Here is a 20,684-nt window from a genome sequence, read left to right on the forward strand (position 1 = left end):
ATAAGTATACACCCCACCCCGCAAGGACAATGGACAAACTGTCCATAGTGAATGGCTCCACCATGAAAACATCTTTTTTAACCAGCTATCTAAATAGCCCAACAAGCACATTCTAGAAATAGACCACAAAACCTTAGGTCATATTTTAGACTGTAAGGTTTTTAGGATATTAAAAAAGAACACCTGCAATTCCAATATATCTAGCTGTTATACCACCAAATGCTTCTACTGTTGCTCTTTCAGTCACAATTTTGTTTAGTGCTGCTGGAAATGAAACACAAAATGATAATAAGAATTTAACTTTACTAAAAATTTAAGTACATTACACTTGCTATAATGAACATTTCTGACAAGGTAACTAAGTTTGTTATAACAAGGTATTCATTATAGCATACCTTGTCCACTCAGTTACCTGGGAGGGGATATGAGCTTTCCTCCCAGCCTCTGAAATGGCTGTGGCATTTCCACTGAACAGGATCTGTAGCAAACCAGTTAAATTAGACTACCAAACAGACATCAGAGGGTGACAGTTTTCAGTCACTAACAACCTAGGATCTGATCTAGCAATGTTTGCTCATGTGAATAGTTCTTATTTATGCATGAATGGAACTATTTCCCCTGGGGTGGACTTGAATCAGAGATCCAGGGGTGAAAGTCTCCCTGCCCCATCATGAACTCCATTAGCTATCCAGGCTAGCAATTTCTTTTTTTAAAAGCAAAACCCAGTCAAGTCAATTAAAAACTTTATTCCACACAAATAAAGAGAATTCAGAATCTGCAAAATGGAAAAGACCAAAAATCAGCAAGGGAAAATGTGTTTCAAGCTTCTTAGAGGCTATTCACAAACAATAGAAGAAAAGAAGAATGTAAACATTTCTTGGCAGAATTCTCCTTAGGTTAAAGAAAAAAATGAAGCAAAACGAAGGAACACACACACACAAACACGCACGCATGCACAATTTGTAGCCATCAAACCTATTAGCTCTATGGCTTAGCTGGAATATCAAGTTTCTACATTACTAAAACAGGATTTCATATCATAAATGGCCAGTGCATGGCAGCCTTGAATAATGGCAGCGCAACTTCCCATCTGAGCAAGTATGCATTAGTAACAAGACACTGATGAGACCAGACAAATCACCAAGGAAACAAGAAAATGTGAAAGACAAGTCAAAGGAGATGGCAGCACGTGCTCTAGAAATGAGTTGTAAATGAAGCTAGCCACACTGCAGCATTTATATTAACATATGACCAGGCCTAATATGAGACTGGGCAAATTAAAAGGTAATTAATTAATTTTTAAAAATTACAATGAAGGGAAATCCAGCATATCAGCTAGGAGAAGGCTACGGCACTTAGCCCTCTTGTTCCCCAGCGCTGTCCACTTTACAGAATACATTAGGATCTCACTATCTGGGAGGCTGATGAGATTTGTAATGGAAGAAGGATCTAAATCCTGACCTGGCACAGCGCTGATTAAGAGCCCTTTGCATTCTCTGCTACCGGCTCTAGCTGGCCAGGGCTCCACCCTTAGCAGTGAACCTTGCTGGTCTTCTGACCAGGAACAAAGTGCACACTCAACATTTGCTGATGCTGCTAGTAGCAGCATGCATGTTAAGCTATGTTTTTGTATTTGGAGTGGGACAAGCATGCCTCCATAGGTAAGGGCATTAGGCAGGCCTACCTCTTGGTACATATTACTGTATTATATGCTGTCCTGCTGACACCTTGAGTGTGAAGGTCTCAATGCTGCACAGCAGAGGGCAGTGCTGAGCCCAAGACAGGCAGGCAGGTGTGCGAGCATGCGCGTGCACATGCACACACACACACAGCACAAGAAATTAATCAGGCTTCAATTTTATACATTTGTTTTGTACTTAGAAAGGATGACAATTTCATTCTACAAAAGTAGAGCACTGAATAATATGTATAAGTATGTCTATTTCTCCATGTGACCACAAATTGCATAAAACCACTTCTCCATAACCATAGCATGCTCACTTTTAATAAACCCACTTAGATTTTAGATTTTCTTTTTCAAAAAGAAATATTTGACTGATGTTTAACATTAAAAAAAATCTTACACATTGAGGCTAGAGAAACTACAGAGATTAATAGAAAGCTTTGAAGTTGGTGTAGATAAAAATTACTGGTCTACTGTACTCTGCAAAGGTTTATGTTTTGAGCAGACTCAAATTTGCCATGAATTTTAATTTTACCATTCATCTTTAAAGAAATGAATATTCACCACTAATGCTGGGGTTTTCAGAAGTGCTCAGCCTTGGCTTAACTTTGCTTCCGTTGACTTCATGGGAGCAGAATTAGGCCAACATCAAATGCTTTTGAAAATTCCACCCCAAAGCTAAGAAGAATGTAACCAACCAGAGAGGTTTAGTGTTTAAGGATTTCCTGCAAGAGGGCTAGACTATAATCTTCACGCAGACATCAGTCAGTGTGCTTTCTACTGAGGTGTCTACCTCAGGCTTTTTTTCCTAAAATTCTCTACTGCTGTTGCCACCACTTCATGTCCATCACTGGTGGCAGCTGTCAGGGTACAAAGGCAGTTTAACCATGTGTTATCTAAGAACAGATCTAGATGACTTGGTAGTTAAAACCTCAATGGGGACTTATTTACACTAACACTTCCATTGCTGCTACGACTTGTGAAGCTGAACTGGTGATAGCTACGGTAGGAAATTTTAGGGGGAAACGCCCACAGTAAACAATCCCTTAGGTATGGGTTGCCACATTTGGAGGAAAACTCCAGTCTCCCATTCTGAGATAAAATACATAATTGTACTGTAAACCTAGTGGTGCACTTTATTAATAATAATAATTATTGTTTAAATATAAACAGCAGCAGGTAGGTATTTGATGGTAAACCTAATGGGATGTTAAAGGAAAGAGTGCTTAAGCATCCTTTGGCCTGGTCTACACCTAAAACTTAGGTTGACCTAGCTATGTCACTCAAGGTTGTGAAAAATTTCACACTCTGTACCATGCAGTTAGGTGGCTCTAACTCCCAATGTGTATGCAGCTAAGTGGACAGAAGAAATGTTCCATTGACCTAGCTACTTCCTCCTCAGGGAGGGGATTTACTACAGTGATGGAAAAACCCCTTCTGTTGTTGTAGTAAGTATTTACACTACAGCGATATAGCTGCAGTCAGGAGCGGCGCCAGGGTTTTTGGCTCCCTAGGCGGGGGTCCTTCCGCGCTCCCAGTAGTTGGCAGCAATTCTGCGGCGGGAGGGGGGTCCTTCCACGCTCATGGTCTTTGGGGCACTTCGGTGGCGAGTCCCGGAGCGAGTGAAGGACCTGCCGCAGAATTGCCGCCGAAGACCTGGAGCGCGGAAGGACCCCCCGCTGCCAAATTGCTGCCGAGGGCAGCAAAATGCCGCCACCCCCAATCCTGGCACCCTAGGCAACCGCCTAGGTTGCTTAAATGGAAGCGCTGGCCCTGGCTGCAGTGCTGCATCTGTACAGATGTAGCCCTTGGAAAACAGACATACTGTTACTGGGCCCCTTCTTCCCCCTTCCCAGAAACAGGGTTACTTGTTTTCAGAATTCAAATGTCATTCAGTAATACCAAGTTTTTGCTAATGCTGTTGTTCTTTGTAAATTTATAGATCAAATTAAGATTCATACTCTGGAGAGCAATAAAAATATTTTCAACTTAATCACTCTAGTCTATTTATTCAGCAGGTAAAAAGTGAATATAAGGGTGATATTTTTTTCTTTCTTATTTACTCCCCTTTCTAATACTGCATTTTTAGAAGAAACAGGTTAATCTTGATCACGTGTATGCTGGGCGACATGTTGAGTAAATATTTAGTGAGTACGGAGTGGAAGGATAAAACAGAATAAATAAGCCCTTCTGTAGTCAGGATATACTAATGAATATAATTCACAATAAGCCCCATCCACCTGACCACGCTAGGATTCTTAACATTCATCTGTTGTAAGTATCTGTGACTTTTGACATTTCGGAAAGTTTGCATGTGAGTGAATGGAATGAATATGATTGAAGTTCATGGGAGTTTAGATAGTGGATCAACCACAAGGAAGAAGTGAAGAAAAAGATCTCAAATAGATTCATCCTACAAGTCACTGAACTCATCCCTGTGAAGAAATATGCTTTCAGCCCCCGCCCGCTGAAGTCAATGGGATCATGATGACAGGGCCAGCGCAACCCATTAGACGACTGGGCGCTAACATTTTGGGGGCAGCGACCGCGGCTGCCGGATCTTCGGCTGCCCCAGTTGTTGGCAGTATTTCGGAGGTGCGACCTTCCACTGCCTCTGTCAGGGGTGGGACCTTCTGTCGCCTCTGTCAGGGCAGTATTTAGTGGGCGGACCTTTGGTGGCCTAGGGTGCCAAAAAAGCTGATGGCGCTCTTGCATGATGATATACAATTTCCCCTCCGCCTCTAGGTAAAAGACAATATTTTTCATTCCAACTATGATGGAGTCCGGCTTACATAATTTAACTCATAGAGCAACGTCTAGAAGAATAGTGTGGATTTTTCAAAAGCGCTCAGCATTGGCCTAAACTCAGCTCCCATTAAAGTGAATGGTCAAACTCCAGTGCGCTCCAGCAAAGTTAGGTGAGTGCTTTTGAAAATCCCACCAATAGTTATTACTATTTACATAATGATGGCATCCTTTATGATGAATGAAATGCACGTAATGGCAAGGTCCATAATCAACCAATTTACAGTGTAGGACCTAGTTCCTCTAAGGTATCTAGGTATCTAACTTCCATTGATTTCATCTAAGTACCTTTGAGGAAGAGCCTGAAACCTGACAAGTGTTGGGCACCTCCAGCTCCCAGTGACTTCAGTGGGAGATGCAGGATGCGCAGCAAGACAACCCAAATGCCCTGGCAAGTAGACGACGGTTCTGACTAAGACCTGGGTTCAAACTGGCCATTTGTTATCACAGCACTTGCACTGTTTGAATTGTTTGCATTGTAAATAGCAGAACAAAGGTTCTTTTGCAGGCTAATCCCTTTGCTCTTTTAGTATTTTTATCTATGTTTTTGTGACATTTCCTTTGTTCAGTATGACTTCCCTGTGACTCTTCCTAAAAACGGCCAAGTCAAACCCTCAGTCCTGTTCTTCGTAAGTCTCAACTGAAACAATGTTCCCAAGGTAGTGTGAGGACACAGCACAAGGTCCACACTGTAGGACAGTCTACAGGTCAATGCTGTTAATAGTCTGATAAATAATTCTCTAAGGAATTCATAAAGTCATCTGGTATGCATTAAAAATTAATCAAAATGAGCTTCAGCATAACTCAGAATATATGTCATCTATAATCTCTATATGGTAAAAACCCATGTCCTGTTGTCTGGGCATTTTCAATCATTTCATGTTAGGAAGGCAAGATTCAAATATACTTAGCACTGAGTGATTAACGTTCGATCCTAAAATATCTAACCTGTTCCCCAAAACTACACTGGAATAACATTCTGATAGCAAAATCTCTCTGATCATATAGTTTCCTTACGTCGTTTCCAGAAGTGAGATGCTCAAATACAGAGCAATTTGAAAAGGTATATATTTTGTGTGTGCATCCCCATACAGAAATACATGGAAGCTAACAATACCTATACAGTAATGACAAGTTAATTCAATTTGCATCTTAAGATCAGGTAAAGTGTACTTCATTTGTTACCATGGATACAAGACATTATTTCCATTTGTTTGAGACTTCATAGTGGGTATGAAATTAGATGGTGACACAAATTCATGGAGGGAGTTAACTCAAAAACACATAACTTCAATGCCTAAGCTGCTATTACACATTTTTCGACAACATAAATTGCTAGATTGCTATGACTGCCCATATGGTACACTTCAAGAGCAAATATCTAGGGATTTTGCTGATAATGCTTTTGAGCAACAGAAGTGGTAAGAGAAGAGAAAATAATCACTCATTTCATCAGTCCTGGAAGTGTGCAAAAGAAGCCTGAAAAATCACCAGATAATTAGAGTGCATTAAAAATACATCAATGTTGCATTATTTGCTACTGTTTGGCACCAAGTCTGTGCACAGAAAATTCCTTGACACTCAAAATGCATCCATTTTCTCAGCCAGACCTGCTCTTCAACTGCAGCTCAAATCAATTATTCTTTAGTTTTCGAAGTGAGAGGGAGGAGGAGGTGGGATGCAGGGGGAAATGAGTGTGAATGGAAAGGAAGAAGGATGAGGAACACATTTTTTAATGTACAGGTAGGGCTCAGGAACTCGGTGGAAACCAGTTAATCTTGTCTTAAATTAAATATAATATATACAACAAGATAAAAGGGAATGAGGGAGGTCTTCTTGTTAAACCATTACTAGCCAAGACCTGGATGTGTGTTTAATATTTCATATAGAGCCTGGTTTTCATAGGTGCTGTACACATGCTATGCTGATGGATTTCAATTGAAGCTGTCAATCTTCAGCATTTCTGAAAACCAAACTCAGACTCTATAGGTTCTACCTAAATGAGAGGCCAATTTCTAAATATTCCTGGATGAATCACAGGAAAAGTGTAAAGGTCGTGAGGTGTTACAAGTTCTACTAACAACTCAAACCCATCTACTCCAGTGTTTCTCAAACTGGAGTCACCACTTGTGTAGGGAAAGCCCCTGGCGGGCCAGGACAGTTTGTTTACCTGCCCCGTCCACAGGCTCGGCCAATCGCGGCTCCCACTGGCCATGGTTCGCTGCTCCAGGCCAATGGGAGCTGCTGGAAGCAGTGTGGGCCGAGGGACTTACTGACCAAGGCTGCCAGCTGCCCCCATTGGCCTGCAGCGGTGAACCGTGGCCAGTGGGAGCTGTAATCAGCTGGACCTGCGGATGGGGCAGGTAAACAAACCGGCCCAGCCCGCCGGGGCTTTCCCTACACAAGTGGTGACCCCAGTTTGAGAAACATTGATCTACTCAAACCCATTACAATTGTTCACAAAAGTGACCCAACTCAGCTCCATTCAGCTGTTGAACCTGCTAACAACTTCCCAACAAAACTCCCAATCTCTGCAATCCTCAGCATATCCTCAATCGGCTTCCCCGCAGCCCCTTTTCCAACTTCTTGAACCTTTTGTAATCCTCCCTCATAGGAAGTTGGTTGGCTTGATCCCAGATGCCAAACTAGCAAAAATTCGAAAACTCACATCAAAATGTCAAAGATTTAAAAAAACACGGAGGATGGGAAACTGCAGTTGCTGTGACACAGCTAGATAGTGGATACTAAATGATGGGTTTTCTCTTAACACGCTTGATTAACAATATTGATATCTAGCTGAAGTTTCAATACTAATTCAATTAGAATTCCATGGCCTGATTCTCTTGTGCCCTTGCACCTCAGGTGACAATCTAAACCAGTGGCAAGTGAGTGTAAAAACACTACCACTTGGATTTGGTAGCAGCTTATACCCATTTATATTGGTGTGAATGAGTACACAAAGTGCAGGGCAATGGAGAACAGGGACTAAGGCTCAGATTTAGCAAAGCATGTGTTCATGTGCTTAACATTAATGAAGTCAGCGACACTTAAGCATGTGCTTAAGTAAGGAAGAGATTATTCACATGCTTAAAGCATGTACTTAAGTGCTTGAAGGCCTAAGACACTTTAGCTTCTTTTTTTATACCTGAATTGGAAGAGCAACTAATGCCTAATTTGTTAATTCTTATATATTTTACTAAGAAATTATTCACTTAGCCACAAATTCTCCCAATATTGTAAAAGAAAGGTGAGATCTGGGTGTTCATGTATAGATCTGTACTGAAGCTCACTCCTGGTCAGAAGGCATAAATCTGGGGCCTCACAGTGACTACTAACTGCAATGTCACAGAGAGGGGATTTACGACTTCCAACAATAATATCAGAAGTGGGAGCTGATTAACATTTTGGAAACAGAAGAGACTTAGAAATAAAAGGCCAGTCTGTAGCTTTAAGCCACTGGCCACAGTAGAGAGGAAGTGGAGGTTTACTATATCAGCAGCAGCTTCTGGAGACATTATGTTTCACTCAGTCATAACAGACCAGGGCCTAAGCTAGTGCAAGTCAATCTAGTGCCACTGACTTCAGTGGTGGCATGTCAATTTACACTTGCTGAGGACATGGACAAGTGTCTTTAGAAGTGTTGTGGAAGCATGGGCCACAGCAGCCCTTGCTACAGCCTTTGCAGTAGTACTGTGTTTTCTCTCCCCTGAGCGCACTGCACAGCTCTGATGCTGTTTAAGGATGGTGGGGCTATGACCTATACCTGACCTGCTGCCTTTGGGGCACTGGCCATGATAGGTTAGAAAAGGCTTCTTAAACCCGCTACTTTCTTGCAGAGCTAGGCCAACTCATGCTGCAATCACGCCTCCGACCGCAGTGTAGACATCCCCTTTGTCAGCAGGTCTTTAATCCCTGTGGCCTGATGCTGCCATCCTTATACACCCAAAACAGCCTGCAGAAATCAACAGGCATTTGAGTATGCAAAGAAATCATGGTAAGGTTCCTTAGCATCTTACAAAATCTGATTTTAGCAGTCCAAAAATTTGCAGTGCTTTTTTCCTAACCAAAAATGCTCCTTTTGCATATACATTACTGAGAAAAGACATTAAAAATTGACTCATCGTACCTGCTGCATGCCTTGCATTGTCTGCTGCAGGAATTTCAACTGTTGGTCCTTTGTGAGACTTTCTTCGGTGCGAAAGAGTTGTCCTTTCTCTTGTTTTAGAAGCTCCACTTCATTTCTGTAAGCATCCAGCTGCCATCGGAGGCTGTCATTCTCTTCCTTCAGTGCATAAGCTTGGGCTGTTAGAGCTATGAGAAAATGAACATGCCAAAAAAATAAATAAAAAATCAATATAATGACTCATTTGCTGGCAGATAACATAGAGGGCATTGTTCAGACAAAAGGGGATGCAACATAAAGATATATAAAGTAAACACTCCACTCTTTGGTTTGGTCTAGAAAAATTAAACTGGTTAAAGCCTTAAGAACATTTGTAGAGCATTTTGGGTTTTACACAGCACATTAAGCCCAAACTCTGACTCAAGTTCATGCCCCAGCACCCCTTCCATCCACACAGAAATGAGTCTGACTTGGGTCAGGAAATCCTCTTGGCTGGGGCCTATGAACCCTGCTGGAGGGAGCGTCAGAGCCTGAGTCCCGCTGTGATGTGGGTCAGAGCCCAGGCATTTTGTAGTGTGGATGCAGCTCAAGTCTGAGTTGCCACTCTTGGGTCTGGAGAGTCCACCACACAGAGGAACATCTCTAACGGTCTGCTAATGGTTTACAAAGAGTCTAGCAGCTCATTAGAAATAGCAGGACTAATAAACTCTCACAGCTTCATTGGTTCAATTTCAACTGGTTTAGTGCCAGAGTGAACACAGACAAGCTGAAATGGTTCAACTAGTCCTCCCTATTAATGCCTCACAGTACACTAAGGGCTTGTCTAAAGGGGGACACTCAGGAAAGTTCATCCAAATTAAAGTGAGTTAGTTAAATTGCATTTAATTCCTGTGTGGAAAAGCCTTATTCTGAATCAAAATGTCCTAAATTCGATTTATCTTAATTCACTTCCCTGAGCGTTTCTGTTTAGTCAAGCCCTAAGTCGCCTTGTGACATCTCCCAGGATGAACTACTTCTGGGAGCTAGTTGTGAATTGTGAGACAAAAGAAATTGCAAATGAAATAGTTCAGGACAGCCCAAGTGTCGATATGGGGCAAAACAAACCAGTTTGGTATGACTAATGTGGAGACACTTAATTCTTTACACTTAATCTGGTTCAGTAACAAATGGTTCAGTTCTTCAGTGCAGACAAGGTCTTATAGAAATATCCTAAAGTAGGATTTCTTGACATGGAGGTTGGGATACGCATGGTAATTGCAGATAGGTGTTAGGGGGTCATGACAACCTTGCCTTTCTGATATTGCTAAAGGGGAGGACAGATGTGGCCAGATGTGTAAAGGTTGGGAGAAGAGTGCTGACGGTAAGGACAGAGTTTGAGAACCACTGCCCAAGAGAAATATCCTAAGAGAGACTTCAGAAAATGACCTATTACTGACAACAGATGTCAGCAATGATTCTCTTCCTACCCCACCATCTCAAACTAGTGTTGAAAACAGTTTAGCTGTAAATGAATTTTTGACACTGATTCTGAAAGTGTGCTGGAGCCCTGATGTAATATGGAAATCATTCATTTTTTTTCTACAAGGGCAGTATCTACTCTTGACAGTTTCTTACCTGTGTCTCAGCAATGGTGCAGTCATACTTGTACAACTGATAGCATAAGCTGCATTGGAGCTGAGATGTATGCATTTTACCACTGAGTCACATACGGAGGTAAAAATGTCTGCTGACCTCCACTAGAGATTCACTATTTCTGAAAACAGGCATGAAATGTCTGAGTCTGGGAAGGCATAATAGTGCTAAAAACAGTTTTGTTCTGTGTACATTAGCATATGATGGGGGCATAGTCAACAAGAGGTTAGTGAGACGAGGCCATAAATTGTTGCTCTAAATTTCAATCACTCTTCATAGACTGGCTGCTAAAATTAGACATAGATTTTAGGTAAGAAACTGACATCCAGTGTAAAGGCAAAAGTCTTAAGTTCTTAAATTGGCAAAACTTTATTGACTTCACAGCTTTTGCCCAGAAATGTTATAGAAACTGACATGACTGTTTAATATTTATACTATGGTAGTATCCAGAGGTTCCAGTTAGAATTAAGGCCCTGTGATGCTAGGGAGTTTTGCTTAAGTAAAGCTTTTTGGATTTGGTCTCAAGAGAGAGGAAATGTGGAAACTCCACTCCTGCCTCCCTGTGAATTCTCCAGTTACGAGGAATCGTTTAGACAAAGAAATGATGTAATAGAGCAAAATTATATAAAATGCAAATGCTCAAAAAAAAAAAAACACAAAACCCCAATGATAACCAACCTTGGCACTACAAGAACTTTACTACATTAGCCGCATTGAAAGATACTGAAGTCATTTCCTTAGGAAGCTCCATTTGGCCCCTTTTCAATTTAGAATGGCATTTTTATTATCATAACTGATAGCAGGTGTTTGTGAAGAAATCGATCAGTATGCAGGGATGGAAATTACATTTGCCAAATGAATTGCACAGTCTGCAATATAAGCCTAAATTGGTATAGCAAAATGTGGAAGGCTATAAAGCATATACCAGGAACACTACTTAAATAAATTATCTGAGCATAAATACATATAGGGAAGTGTGACAGCTGTTATTTCAGGGATACTGTTAACGTCCTAGAGAAGAACTTTACTCTTGACCATTCTTATACTGGGCAACAACAATGGTCATTTGGCTCTGCAAAGTATGATGCAGTACTGTCTTCATTACTGGACTATGATATCACTATGAAATAGCTGCAATTAAAAAAACCCTCCAAAATTCTATCCGCATTTTGTAATAGAAGCACAAACCTGATTAAATGATTTCAAGCTTGATATTACAGAATTTTATTTGCCATCGACAGTAACAATATGGCTACTTTCCAGAGGATAAGAAATTATATATTAACACCACTTAACTTAACACCACTTAATATATTAACACCCACCACCACTTAATTATATATTAACACCACTCCAGGCCTCTCTTGAACAGACCTTGCTGCATAAAAAGTCCCTTGTATCCTGCGTCGTTGCACATACATGACTCAAAATCTTTGTCAAACTAGTTTGTTCTCCGAACAGGCGATCTCAATATATCATTAGCAATAAAAATACTTTACTTTTGACAGGACAAACCTTTGTTTGACCCAATTAATTTCTATTATTTTGCAAACAATACAAATACATAATTGCAAATATAGTGTAGTCATTAAAACATACCTATAGGTTCATTGTTGCGTCTAATTTGGCTCCTCCACAGCATCTCTCTGGAAGATTTAACTGCAGCCTCAGTATTACTATATCAAATTAAATTGTTTTGAAAAGCATGCAGTCATTCTTCCATGATAAAATTTACCCTCAAGAAATTGTTGTGAGGAGTCTAATGGGCAACTAAGAGGATAGAAGCTTTTTTCATAACAACCAAATAACTACATCTGAGAAAAAAGGCTAAGCAAACACAAACCTCCAGTCCAATAGAAAGTATTTTTCAAAATTTGCTCCTCTAATTCAGAGAGAGGCCTGAACCAAACTTCAAAATGTTGCAGTTTTGCACTTCTTTTCAGTGTACCGAGGCAACTAAATGTATAAACTAGTATATTCATGCTGCCCAGCAGACATCACTTTATAGTTAGCTAGAGTCATTACATAGTGCTATGCACCACCACTGGATTAACCTTGACTTCCACACAGAAACTTTAACCAGTGGATAACCTCCCACTCTGTTAGGTACAGAAGGGACACTAATGCAACAGAACCTGTACTTTTCCACTGCTTTGGGGAGGCAGTGGGAAGAATGTGCATCTCCTGTGCATCACCTAACCCAGCTCCAAGAGAAATCCCCTAAACCTGTTGCATAGATGGAAAGGACTGGGTCTGTACAGCTGTTGACTTATTATCTCTGATGGAGTTCAGGTGCTAGGACCTCACAGCCTACCCTGGCCGGAATAACAGCTGTGGATATTTCCATTGTCAGCAGGTGTGTCGACACGGCCAGTGACAGCAAGCCTCTGAGCCCAGGTCGACAGACTCAGGCTCAGATAATTGCGATGAAAATGGCTGTGTAGACATTGCTTTGAAGTTGCAGCTTAGGTTGAAGCTCAGATTCTGAAGCCTACTCCTGCCCTGGTCTTTGGAGCTCAAGCTCCAGCCTGAGCCACAAGCTACAAGCCAGAGGCTCACTGCTGTCGGCTGTGTAGACATGTGGCCCTGGTGGAATACTCCTTACCCTCCTTTCTCCAGGGGATATGCTCAGCCCATTTACTGGAGCTGGGTGCCTGGGAGAGGATTTGAGGCTTAGTGTGCAATGCTGCTGACTGCTATTTGGCAAGTGGGCTGAACAAGAGACCATTAAATATTGTAAGAATCACCTGCAAGTGACAAAACTGGTTGCCAATTCACGTGACAGGTATAAGCAATGCTACAGAGTATTTGCTATCCGCATCAAAGTTATTAGAAGCTAGTTACAAGGAGGCTTGTGAAGTTTGCATTAATCTTTAGCTACCTGACCCGGACAGCTAACCCCTCAGGCCTAAACATTTTATTCTGAGCTGTATATTATCACCTTCAACATTTTAAGAATAACTCTTGGGCAAGGATCAAGTGACACACACTGTTTGAACAGTTACAAGTGACTTTTTACCATAGGAAACAACATATTTTCTGTTTTTTTAGAAACATGAGCGCTTATAATACTCATGAACAGTTCTCGTCACTTAGCAGAATCTCAGTTTTCAATTATTATTTGCAATTCAATAGTACCAAGAAGTCCCAATCAGGGCTGGTGCCCCATTGTTCTAGGCACTGGACAAATACATAGAAAGACATGGTCCAGGTCCCAAAGTGCTTACAAACTAATTGAAGACAAGGCACAACAGATGAATGTCACAGACAATAAGAGGAAATGGGGGAGAGAACATGAGGGTAACAGTAGTAAAATCATGAATTACACAGGATACCTTGAGGGGTCTAAATCATTTTACAAATTGTTAAGAACATGAGAACATAAGAACGACCGTACTGAGTCAGACCAAAGGTCCATCTAAACCAGAATCCTGTCTTCTGGCAGTGGCCAATGGCAGGTGCCCCAGAAGGAATGAACAGAACAGGTAATCACCAAGTGATCCATCCCCTGTCACCCATTCCCAACTTCTGGCAAACAGAGGCTAGGGACACCATCCCTGTCCATCCAGGCTAATCGCCATTGATGGACCTGTCCTCCATGAATTTATCTAGTTCTTTTTTGAATCCTGTTATAGTCTTGACCTTTACAAAGTCCTCTGTCAAGGAGTTCCACCAGCTTACTGTGTGTTGTGTGAAGAAATACTTCCTTTTGTTTGTTTTAAACCCACTGCCTATTAATTTCATTTGGGGACCCCTAGTTCTTGTGCTATGAGGAGGAGTAAATAACATTTCCTTATTTACCTTCTCCGCACCAGTCATGATTTTATAGACCTCTATCCTATCCCCCTCTTAATTATCTCTTTTCCAAGCTGAAAAGTCTCAGTCTTATTAATCTCTCCTCATACGGCAGCCATTCCATATCCCTAAAAATTTTTGTTGCCCTTTTCTGAACCTTTTCCAATTCCAATATATCTTTTTTGAGATAGGGCGACCACATCTGCATACAGCATCCAAGATGTGGGCGTACCATGGATTTACATAGAGGTAATATGATATTTTCTGTCTTATTATCTATCCCTTTCTTAACAATTCCCAACATTCAGTTTTCTTTTTTGACTGCCGCTGAACATTGAGTGGATGTTTTCTGAGAACTATCCAAAATAACTCCAAGATCTCTTTCTTGAGTGGTAACAGCTAATTTAGACCCCATCATTTCATATGTATAGTTGGGATTATATTTTACAATGTGCATTACTTTGCATTTATCAACATTGAATTTTATCTACCATTTTGTTGCCCAGTCATCCAGTTTTGTGAGATCCTATTGTAGCTCTTTGCAGTCTGCTTGGGATTTAACTATCTTGAGTAGTTTTGTATCATCTGCAAATTTTGTCACCTCACTGTTTACCCCTATTTCCAGATAATTTATGAATATGTTGAATAGAACTGGTCCCAGTACAGGCCTCTGGGGGACACCACTATTTACCTCTCTCCACTCACCATTTATTCTTACCCTTTGTTTCATACCTTTTAACCAGTTATTGATCCATGAGAGGATCTTCCCCCTTATCCCATGACAGCTTACTTTGCTTAAGAGCCTTTGGTGAGGGACTTTGTCTTGTTACCCCCAGTGGTCCTTTACCAAGCCGTGAATAATAGATAACAACTTGTAGGCTTCAAATTGGAGGATTGGGTCAAAAGAAATCCGATGAGGTTCAAAAAGGACAAGTGCAGAGTCCTGCACTTAGGATGGAAGAATCCCATTCACTGTTACAGACTAGGAGCCGAATGGCTAGGAAGCAGTTCTGCAGAAAAGGACCTAGGGATTACAGTGGACGAGAAGCTGGATATGAGTCGACAGTGTGCCCTTGTTGCCAAGAAGGCTAATGGCATTTTGGGCTGTATAAGTAGGGGCATTGCCAGCAGATCGAGGGATGTGATCATTCCCATCTATTCGACACTGGTGAGGCCTCATCTGGAGTACTGAGTCCAGTTTTGGGCCCCGCACTACAAGAAGGATGTGGAAAAACTGGAGATAGTCCAGCAGAGGGCAACGGAAATTATTAGGGGGCTGGGGCACATGACTTACGAGGAGAGGCTGAGGGAACTGGGCTTATTTAGTCTACAGAAGAGAACAGTGAGGGAGATTTGATAGCAGTCTTCAACTACCTGAAGGGCAATCCCAAAGAGTACGGAGCTAGGCTGTTCTCAGTGGTGGCAGATGACAGAACAAGAAGCAATGGTCTCAAGTTGCAGTGTGGGAGGTCTAGGCTGGATATCAGGAAACACTATTTTACTAGGAGGGTGGTGAAGCACTGGAATGGGTAACCTAGGGAGGTGGTGGAATCTCCATCCTTAGGGGTTTTTAAGGCCCGGCTTGACAAAGCCCTGACTGTGATGATTTAGTGGGTGTTGGTCCTGCTTTAAGCAGGGGATTGGATTAGACGACCTTCTGAGGTTTTTTCCAACCCTAATATTCTATGATTTGGGGACAGCATTCACGTGTAAGGGGCACCAGGAAAGTAGATGTAGACAAACACGTAGTTTTATTATCGAGCATTATTGCTGGAGCAGAGTATTGGGGTAGAGAGCAGAATAAGCAAGAGCAGATAAGACGGGAAGGCACAGCTAGTAAAGTCCTTCATTTCTTTAGCTAAAGAATGCAATTGCAACACAACAAAATAATCCTTTGTAATTAACAAACTGAAAGTACTCACCCATTTAACTTTTTAATAATAGAAATAACACTGAATATGGTGCACTAGAACAACTGTAAATTAATCCCAAAATTTTAACAATAAATGGTCAGTAAATTGTCCCTTGTTACTGGACTTAAATTAAAGCAACTCAGATCATTTCTGAAAAGGTGACAGGAATTCTTAAAATTGAATCTTAATAACTCTTCCAAATTAATTAATAGGAAAACACCCTTTTTATCTACAGACAATTAACTTTGTCAGTTTCCTTACAAAACAACATGCGGACTCTAAAAGGGATTTATCTTCAGAAAGGACATTTAATATGAGGAAAGATCCTTTTCCAGAAACATCAGCAAAAAGGACTGTTACTGCTTCACCTCTTTGTCACTGCAGAATCTTGGAAAGGCTAGGATCTGTAGCAATAGCCACTGCAGTAAGACAATACTGACATAGGACAGAGAATACTAACATTTTATAATCCATCTCAGGATTGATTAGGATCAGGAAATAAAGCTCTGTCTCCTACCCGCACTTCTCTGGGGCACACAAAATACTTAATATTTTGTTACCTTTATTACATAGTGCGTAACACGCAAATCAAAACTTTGTATGTCTACACTGCCCCTATTACAGTGCAGCCATGGCAGCACTATGATGTGGGCAGTGTAGTCACACTTTATCACTGGACAGTGATATACCTAGACTTTAGTGAGAGTGATATACCTAGACTTTAGTAAGGCATTTGATACGGTCTCGCATGATATTCTTATAGATAAACTAGGAAAGTACAATTTAGATGGGGCTACTATAAGGTGGGTGCATAACTGGCTGGATAACCGTACTCAGAGAGTAGTTATTAATGGCTCCCAATCCTGCTGGAAAGATATAACAAGTGGGGTTCCGCAGGGGTCTGTTTTGGGACTGGCTCTGTTCAATATCTTCATCAACGATTTAGATGTTGGCATAGAAAGTACGCTTATTAAGTTTGCGGACGATACCAAACTGGGAGGGATTGCAACTGCTTTGGAGGACAGGGTCAAAATTCAAAACGATCTGGACAAATTGGAGAAATGGTCTGAGGTAAACAGGATGAAGTTTAATAAAGATAAATGCAAAGTGCTCCACTTAGGAAGGAACAATCAGTTTCACACATACAGAATGGGAAGAGACTGTCTAGAAAGGAGCATGGCAGAAAGAGATCTAGGGATCATAGTGGACCACAAGCTTAATATGAGTCAACAGTGTGATACTGTTGCAAAAAAAGCAAACGTGATGATTCTGGGATGCATTAACAGGTGTGTTGTAAACAAGACACGAGAAGTCATTCTTCCGCTCTACTCTGCGCTGGTTAGGCCTCAACTGGAGTATTGTGTCCAGTTCTGGGCACCGCATTTCAAGAAAGATGTGGAGAAATTGGAGAGGGTCCAGAGAAGAGCAACAAGAATGATTAAAGGTCTTGAGAACATGACCTATGAAAGAAGGCTGAAGGAACTGGGTTTGTTTAGTTTGGAAAAGAGAAGACTGAGAGGGGACATGATAGCAGTTTTCAGGTATCTAAAAGGGTGTCATCAGGAGGAGGGAGAAAACTTGTTCACCTTAGCCTCCAATGATAGAACAAGAAGCAATGGGCTTAAACTGCAGCAAGGGAGATTTAGGTTGGACATTAGGAAAAAGTTCCTAACTGTCAGAGTAGTTAAACACTGGAATAAATTGCCTAGGGAAGTTGTGGAATCTCCATCTCTGGAGATATTTAAGAGTAGGTTAGATAAATGTCTGTTAGGGATGGTCTAGACAGTATTTGGTCCTGCCATGAGGGCAGGGGACTAGACTCGATGACCTCTCGAGGTCCCTTCCAGTCCTAGAGTCTATGAGTCTATGATAAAACCACCCTGAACCAGCGGTGGTAGCTTTATTGCTGCGAGTGCAGCTCCTGGTGATAAAGCACTGTTTATACTGGCACTTACCACTGCTAAAACTTTTGTCGCTTGGGGGGTGTTTTTCACACCTCTGAACAACTAAAGTTTTGGGGTTGAAAGTGGCAGTGTAGACACAGCCTAATAAGTAATGGTAGCGGCTAAAGCAGGCTAGAGGGCAACCCCAGGGAGCCAGGAGGTCAATCACTATCAGAGGCAATTCAGGGCAATGGTCTAAAAGGGGTCAGTAGCTGGAAGATCAACCCCAAGGGGCCAGGGCAATGGGTTAGGGAGGCGAGGTCAGGCAAGGCAGCAGGGCAGGGTTGGATGAGGCAGCAGGGCAGGGTCAGGCAAGTCTGTCTAGGTAGCAACCAGTAAATGATCTGTTGCTCAGATAGCTTCCTCTTCCTATTGGAGTCTCAATATAGTCCATGTATCCAATGAGAAGGCTGTCTGGCCAACCAATCATGTGCCTGAGGTATGGCTGCTGTGGATCTGTAGGTTTTTAGCATTAAGGTTGTTGGTCAGGAGTGGTCGTTCAATGTGCTGTCATGGTGCAGCAACTAAGAATGTCGACTAGGATGTCCAATCTGTTAGAATTCTTTGAGAGTGTCAACGAGCATGCGGACAAGGGTGATCCAGTGGATATAATGTACTTGGACTTGCAGAAAGCCTTTAACAAGGTCCCTCACTGAAGGCTCTTAAGCAAAGTAAGCAGTAATGAGATAGAGGTCCTCGCATGTCCAGTAAGAGAAAGAATAATCCTCTTACCTTTTGGGGGATCAGGTCAACTATCCTGACATCTATGCCATATGTCTCTACCTGTGTGTTTTATGAACAGGTTGTATTAGTTAGTTTATTATTATTATTTTAGTTAGTATGCTATTTCGATTACATTTGACTTACCAAATTGCAATAATAGCCAATGGAGTCCACGTGTAATGAGCCATATCCTGTGACACCATGTTCACTTTGTATTCATACTGTCTCTTCACTGGTCATTTCCAATAATTAGAGATGGTTGAAAACCACAACAATTTTCAGTGACAAACCTGGGGGTTTTTCCCCATTGAAAACTGAATTTTTTATGAATATTGAAATTTGGGAAATTTCGACCAACCAACTGTATACTTTGGTCTTACATTGCTCATTCATCATCATCATCATCATTCCCATAACCGCATTGGTCATTGGGGCGCCATTGCATTGATGAGCAATCAACCAATTGTCTCCATCCCATATGATTGTGTGTCAGTGCTTGAGTCTCTGTGAAGTCCATTTCTGTCCACTCTTTATGTTGTCAATCCATCTCTTCTTCTGTCTACCTCTTTTTCTCTTCCTCTGTACTGTCCCTTGGAGGATGATCTTGGATAGGCCAGATGATCTTGTTACATGGCTGTACCACTTCAGCTTGCGCTTCTTCACAGTTGTCAGGAGGTCTTCATATGAGCCAGAGCGTTGGATGATGATGTTGCAGACCTCTTCATTGGTGATGTGGTCGAAGTAGGAGATGCTCAGGATTTTAGGGAAGAATGTCATCTCTACTACCTGAATTTTCCGTTCAAGTTCTGCCATAAGGGTCCATGTCTCGCACACATACAGAAAAATGGAGATGACCAATGCGTGCAGCAGTTCCAGTTTGGATTCCAGGGAGATGTTCTTATTCCTCCAAACTGGCTTTAGCATTGCCACTGCTGCTGTTGTTTGCGCAGTTCTTGCCCAAATTTCTGCCTTGAATCCTTCATCAGTGATGATTGCCCACAAATACTTGAACTGTTTCACTGTCTCCAGCTCTTGCCACTGACAGTGATATGTGAGCTGATTCCATCACATTTGTTTGTCATCAGCTTGGTTTTCTCTGCACTAATTTCCATGCCATATTTTGAAGAGGTTTCTTCCAATTGTTTCACAAGGTTGGCAAATTCATCTTCGCTGCCTGCCAGGCCATCAGTGTCATCAGTGAACTGAAGCCAGGCATACAGTAGTTTAATGGTAAGAATGTTGTCCAGAGAGCTTTGTGCCATACTCTGTCAAACGCCTACTTGAAGTCAACAAAGACAAGGTAGATGTCCTGCTGTTGTTGTAAGTACTTCTCACATAGAACATGAAGGTTGAAATCTGTTCTGTGGTATTTCTTCCAGCACAAAAGCCAACCTGTTCTTCAGTGATGATATTCTCCACTTGTGGCTTCAATCTGTTCAATAGGACTTTCAACATCACTTTTCTGGGATGGCTAAGTAAGTTTATAGTCTGGTAATTTTGACACAATTGCAGGTTGCCTTTCTCTGGCAGAGTGATGATTAATGACTGCGTCCATGCGGAGGGCCACTCACTGGTCTGCCAGATCATTTTGCAGATCTTGGTGAGTAGATCTATTACTATTTCTCCTCCAAATTTCATCAGCTTGGCTGGGATGTTGTCAATACCTGTAGCCTTTCCATTCTTGAGTGATTTCACATCTGTCTACACTTCTTCACATAGTATTGGAAAGTCATGCTTTTCTGTTGAATATGGGCTGTCTAAGACACTAGGATCTCCATCTGTCTAGTAGTTGTATAGAACAGAGCAGTAGTTTGTCCACCTTTTGATGATGTCCCTTTCTTCTGTAAGACTGTTCCCTTCTTTGTCCTGAATTGCTTACTGATACAAGTGTCCAGTGTCTGGCTCACTCATGGCGCTTCCATTTAAAATGGACAGTTAGCAGTTTTTCTTAAGAGTTTGTGGAAACAATATTTTCCTGAGGAAAAAAATGGTTAGGCTTGAGAGCCCAGAGTTTCTCAGTGTCTCTCTATAGAGGTTTTTCTAAGTGGTTTTTGTTTTTAAGTTTT

General features: G+C 41.6%; 1 protein-coding gene across 6 annotated transcripts in view; it reads right to left on the minus strand.

Annotated features, from left to right (window-relative positions):
* Positions 1-20,684, minus strand: part of ENOX1 (ecto-NOX disulfide-thiol exchanger 1) — a 536,222-nt gene that overhangs the window by 58,075 nt on the left and 457,463 nt on the right. For all 6 annotated transcript variants that reach the window (XM_050948778.1, XM_050948788.1, XM_050948749.1 and 3 more), the window contains one exon: positions 8,616-8,800. In XM_050948778.1, the coding sequence (XP_050804735.1) occupies positions 8,616-8,800 (185 nt within the window). The remainder of the gene's footprint in view (positions 1-8,615; positions 8,801-20,684) is intronic.

The sequence above is a fragment of the Gopherus flavomarginatus genome, chromosome 1 (genome assembly GCF_025201925.1).
Source record: "Gopherus flavomarginatus isolate rGopFla2 chromosome 1, rGopFla2.mat.asm, whole genome shotgun sequence".
Lineage (NCBI taxonomy): Eukaryota > Metazoa > Chordata > Testudines > Testudinidae > Gopherus > Gopherus flavomarginatus.